At 41.8% G+C, this 4,920-nt stretch overlaps 1 protein-coding gene across 2 annotated transcripts; it reads right to left on the reverse strand.

Moving 5' to 3' along the window:
* Nucleotides 1-1,611: 1,611 nt before the first annotated feature.
* On the reverse strand, nt 1,612-4,920 carry hbegfa (heparin-binding EGF-like growth factor a). Of its 2 annotated transcripts, XM_010797694.1 has the most exons (6): nt 4,666-4,920; nt 3,727-3,966; nt 3,435-3,633; nt 3,187-3,342; nt 2,951-3,037; nt 1,612-2,828 (listed from the first exon to the last, which is right to left on the reverse strand). In XM_010797694.1, exons 1-5 carry the CDS (start codon nt 4,706-4,708, stop codon nt 2,965-2,967), a joined length of 711 nt encoding a protein of 236 aa, XP_010795996.1. In that variant the 5' UTR covers nt 4,709-4,920; the 3' UTR covers nt 1,612-2,828; nt 2,951-2,964. The 2 variants fall into 2 exon arrangements, with proteins under 2 accessions (XP_010795996.1, XP_010795997.1); XM_010797695.1 differs by lacking the exon at nt 2,951-3,037.

Genomic DNA, 4,920 nt, shown 5'->3' on the forward strand with positions numbered 1-4,920 from the left:
TGTCACATTTAGTTGTGAAAGAGAAAACATGGTCGTCAGCATATTGCTGATGTACCCTGAAAAGCATAAACAGTATGTCCATAATAATAAGCTTTAATGAAGCCAAAGGTCTGTTGTCAGCTTTGTGACCATACGTTTTTGTCGGATAATCTAAGGGTTTACATTTTCCAGATCAAAGTATTTTGAAGAATAAATGCTGAACTGCTGTTTTTTTGGTTCCCCATGATGGTATAAAGAGTGCGAAGTCCTGAATCAGGTGCCACACCCTTATGGTTCAGCTGCACATCTGTCTTTAACTACCATTCCCCAGTGTGAACATGTTAGCCCTACAGTATCTTGTTTAATCAGTATAATATAGAAAGTATGGGAATCAAAGCCACAAACAGCATTGAAACAATCCCATTGCAAACATGTAAACACTATTTAGCTTTTAGATTTTAGCTTGGAGGGATTCGGTTAACCCCTGTAACCCACACACACACACACACACACACACACACACACACACACACACACACACACACACACACACACACACACACACACACACACACACACACACACACACACACACACACACACACACACACACACACACACACACACACACACACACACACACACACACACACACACACACACACACACACACACTAACACTAACACACACACACACACAGTGTCGGTGTAACAACATCCGTGTAGGAGGTGACTTCAAGGGGTGACTAACATTTGGCTGGGGCTCAGCCTTCCTTTGATTCCAGCTGGGTCTTTTGACTTTCCTTACCCACCATTAAATCTGTGTGAGGCATACATGACAGCATTGTTGCATCCTGCTAGTATTTGCCGTATGTGGTCTCTCTGAACTCCTTGGCATTCAGGGCTGGTTGATGTTTCAGATGTTATACTTGGTGGTGTGTCTTTGAAGCTGACATCTGTTGGCTGTGTGAGTAATGGCGTGTGGTGCTGTGGCATGATGTGTTGTGGCTCAATATCAGGTGTTCCCCGGCCTATATGCCGCACATCTGTTCCCCGTGGTTCGCTACGATCACACAGCGGTAAGAGAGTACTGACCGCACTCAGTGGGATTGATCTGTCAGCGAGCCTCATGACGCTTTTGTCAACACATGAAACTGATGGTGTCTTCTTTTTAATTTGGTCCAAAGGACTCTGGGAAACACTAGAATTTAAAAGACCATTTGAAACAATACAATTGGAATGAAAATAGTGATCAAACATTGATATCCAGATATGTAACATAATAAACTAGAAAGGTGTTGTGACACCATTTCAAAATGACCTTTTGATCTCTGAACATAATAGTACTAATGGCCAGGATACAGGTGCCTCACGGCTCACACGTCAGGGACTGGGGAAATTAAAATATTATTTTTACTATAATTAAAGCTCCTAAATGGAGCAAAAGTCAGACCGGCCACTTTAAAATATCACGTTAATGTGTGGGCCTACTCAGGAAGTGAACTGAAGAGCAAATATAAACTTGACCTTACCCAACTAATCTGCAAGAAAAACATGTGTGACTCGTATTAATGCCAAGAACGCGTTGGTTTGATGCAATGCAGAGAAAACTACATGAGTCCAAAATTCTGATAATCCTTCTCTTTATTTTGATCTGAAAAAAAATCACATAAATAAAAATCACTTCAAAACTGCAAGATTTGAAAGGGTGGAACACTTTGATTCACATTTTTCTTTGCTTGGCAGCTTAACATAGATCTGAGGGAGTTTCTCCTCAAATGATGGTAAGACAACATGACAACATATTTATACCAAATTCCTGTTACAGTGCATCTGATATTTGATTTTCTTTGAAAGGCTTTTTTTGCAATTCAGTCGCTAAGTGCAGTTTTTAATTTGCCTGTAATCAATATATGCCAGGGCAACGCATTGCCTTATTACATTAAGGCATACATCTAGGCCTAAGGTGGACTAAAGATCCTTAAACGTGTGGGCTGGAAAACCAGCCTATATACTATCACCGCTGATGTGCCTTTGAGCAACTTCTACGGCAGAGCTGCCTTGTTGCTGACTCATCCACCCAGTTTCACTTTGCAGTGTCCAGGTATAAATATGTGTAACTGTGTCAGGGTGAGCAGGGCTTTCCTTGCACTTAATGAAACTACCCTGACTAATTAAAAAAAACGATTCTCTATTTAACGATCAATGTAATAATCACAGTGCAATTGATCATCTGAGTGAATTAAAGCCTTTATGAGATGATTATGCATCATATCTCTTTACTGAATATCTCAAAGAGCTTCTGCATTGTTTGCTTTTTGTTTCATAAATAAATATTGTCCAATAAGAAATATAAAAAAACAACTGTAACATCATTATTTTCAAAACGGTTGAAGGTGGTTAAAGTCTCTATAAATACAGTAAGCTTAAATAAATAAATTAAAATTATAAATATAACGTTGACTGTACACAAAAAGAAATGGACTTGTGCATGAAAATACAAAATGCTTTTGTTAAAAATCTTGCTCAGTTCAGTCTGAAGCGACCTCTTCTCACACAGTCACGAAGCAGCACAGAGTCAAGACACGTTCCTTCTTCTCGTTCCTTCGTGCTCACATCTCCAGTCCGTCCTCTGGGCCGTTAGTATTCCAGTTTCAGTTTGGGCCAGCGTCTTCTGAGGCCTTCAGGAATATGTTCCTCTGCCCATTGTTCATCTGAGTGTCTACATAGGGTCAAGGCAGACGACAACCTCAGTTCCCTTCTTCATGTACAATCCTTTTCCCTCTAGGACCTCCTTTCGCAGTTCACTTCTCCTTTTCTATTTTGAGGTAGAATTTCCACATCTTTGCCTAAAATGAAACAAAGAGAGAGACAATGAGTAAAACCTTATTTCATTCAGGCAACGAAAAAACTAAAAATGAAGATGTTAGTGTTAGTGTCAGTGTATGTCTCTATGTTCCTCACAACTCACCTGTCTTTGTCTCTTCAGTGGCTGGAAGCTAACCCTAGTTTGACCTTCTCCTCATTCTCTACATCATACGCTCCCCGCTTGTGAAACCTGTAATCCACAAAAGAAAAGGGGCTTGTTTAGACTATTTTCAGTGTCTAACCGTGGCAAGTATCAGCTAAGCTGCCTGAAAAACCCTTTATCTATGTGTGTATAGTGGCCAGTGTGTGTTTGCAAGTGAATCTTTGTGTTTTGCTTACCTGAGCAACAATAAGAGGCCTATGATGGTGAGGCACACAGATGACAGCACAACCGCCACAACCGCCAGAGCTGTGGTCCTGTTGTAGCCCTCCTGGGGCTTCTCCACGGGCAACGTGTAAAACTGACACCTTTCCCCAGAGTAACTCTGGTGGCACCTGCAGACAGGACAGAGAGGGAATCATTAATCATTTGGTTGGACTCTGAGTGTGGGAGGTGGTGTGTAGATGTCTGCAGAGCTGATACTTACACACAGGATGGGGCGCGGATGCTCCTATGGTACTGGCAGGTGCCGTGAATGCAGAAATCTTTATACTTCTTCAGGCAAGGATTCCTCTTCTTTCCCTTGCCTTTCCCCTTCCTTTTTCCCTTTCCTCTTCTTCTGTTTCCTTCTGGGTTTTCAGTCTCCAGGATGGCAAGCGGGTCTTTTGGTTTGCTTACCATTGCAACTAAACAGAAAACAGAAAACAAAAATATATTAATCTTTGTTGAGACTAAAGTAAAATTGTGTGATGAATTTGAGAAATGACAAACTCCCTTACCTCGTGGCAGTTCATCATAGTCCCCAGACATGCCATCTTCATACTCTTCTTCATCGTAATAATCTTCATAATCCTCCTCGTCGACTTGCTGACCATACTCCGCTGTAGTAGCACTCATGCTTCTGCTCTCCTCCTCCACCCTCCTGCCTCTGGTCGTGTCCAAGTTGATAACAGCTGTGTGCCGTTGCCGGTCGCTCTCATACCTGTCGACCGCAGCTCCACTGACCCCTCTGGACACCACTGTAGGAGAGAATAAAAGTGTTTAGAATGGTTAAATTTCATCTAAGTTTGGTTTGGCATAGTCCTAACACAAACTCTTCCCCTAGGGAACAATTAATGCACACAGGTTAGAGAGCCAAGGTGGGAGGAACTATGAGGGCAAGTTGAAACATGTTTTGAGCAAGGAAGCTCCAGGCAGGCTTTTTGGCTTTCAGTGCAACCTTACTGATCCCTGTAAGGAAATGGACAAACTCTGATACAAAGTATGATCTTTAAGGGTTGGTAGGTATTCACTGCCTTGCTCAGCTGCACTTCGGAAAAGTGGGTCTTGAACTAATAAGCCAGGCCCTTCCTCTGTGGGACAGTTTAAGGTCTTTGGAAGGGAAATGTAGTGGGAGGGCAAATAGAAGTTGGCATATCCCTGTGTCTCGTACGTACACACACATGAAATGCATTTACAGACAGTTAGCTAATGTCAGGCAAGAATATAAGTTAAAAATAAATGTATCCAGTTACATAAAGCATGCTCTAAAATAGAGAGATGACCCCACTAGCTCCCGAATAGCCTGGCATCATGAAAACCGGTTTACAGTTTACAAGACATACTAGAGAAGTGTTATAAGCAAGATGTCACACAGCTAGAAATGTGATATTAAACGGAATATGCAACTTAAAAGAAAGATACATTGTTATCCAAAAATGTGCGCACATGAAACTCACCCAAGGCGTGAACCAGCAAGAGCACAGCACTGAAAATCCTCATGATGTCAAAACGTCCCGGAAGTTTTATCAGGAAAAAAAATACGACGATGTACGAGTTGTATTCCTTTCTCTTGATCCGGCTCTAAATATTCCTTTCTTTTCGCTTTTTTTGGTTATTTTTTCGTTTGAATTAATTCCGCCTGTTTGCGAACACTTGGCGTTACTTGAGAGGGCTGGAGTTTCCCGGATGTTGCAGTGAGAGAGGCGCAGAGT

This window comes from Notothenia coriiceps, unplaced genomic scaffold (genome assembly GCF_000735185.1).
Source record: "Notothenia coriiceps isolate Sejong01 unplaced genomic scaffold, NC01 NC01_scaffold00038257, whole genome shotgun sequence".
Lineage (NCBI taxonomy): Eukaryota > Metazoa > Chordata > Actinopteri > Perciformes > Nototheniidae > Notothenia > Notothenia coriiceps.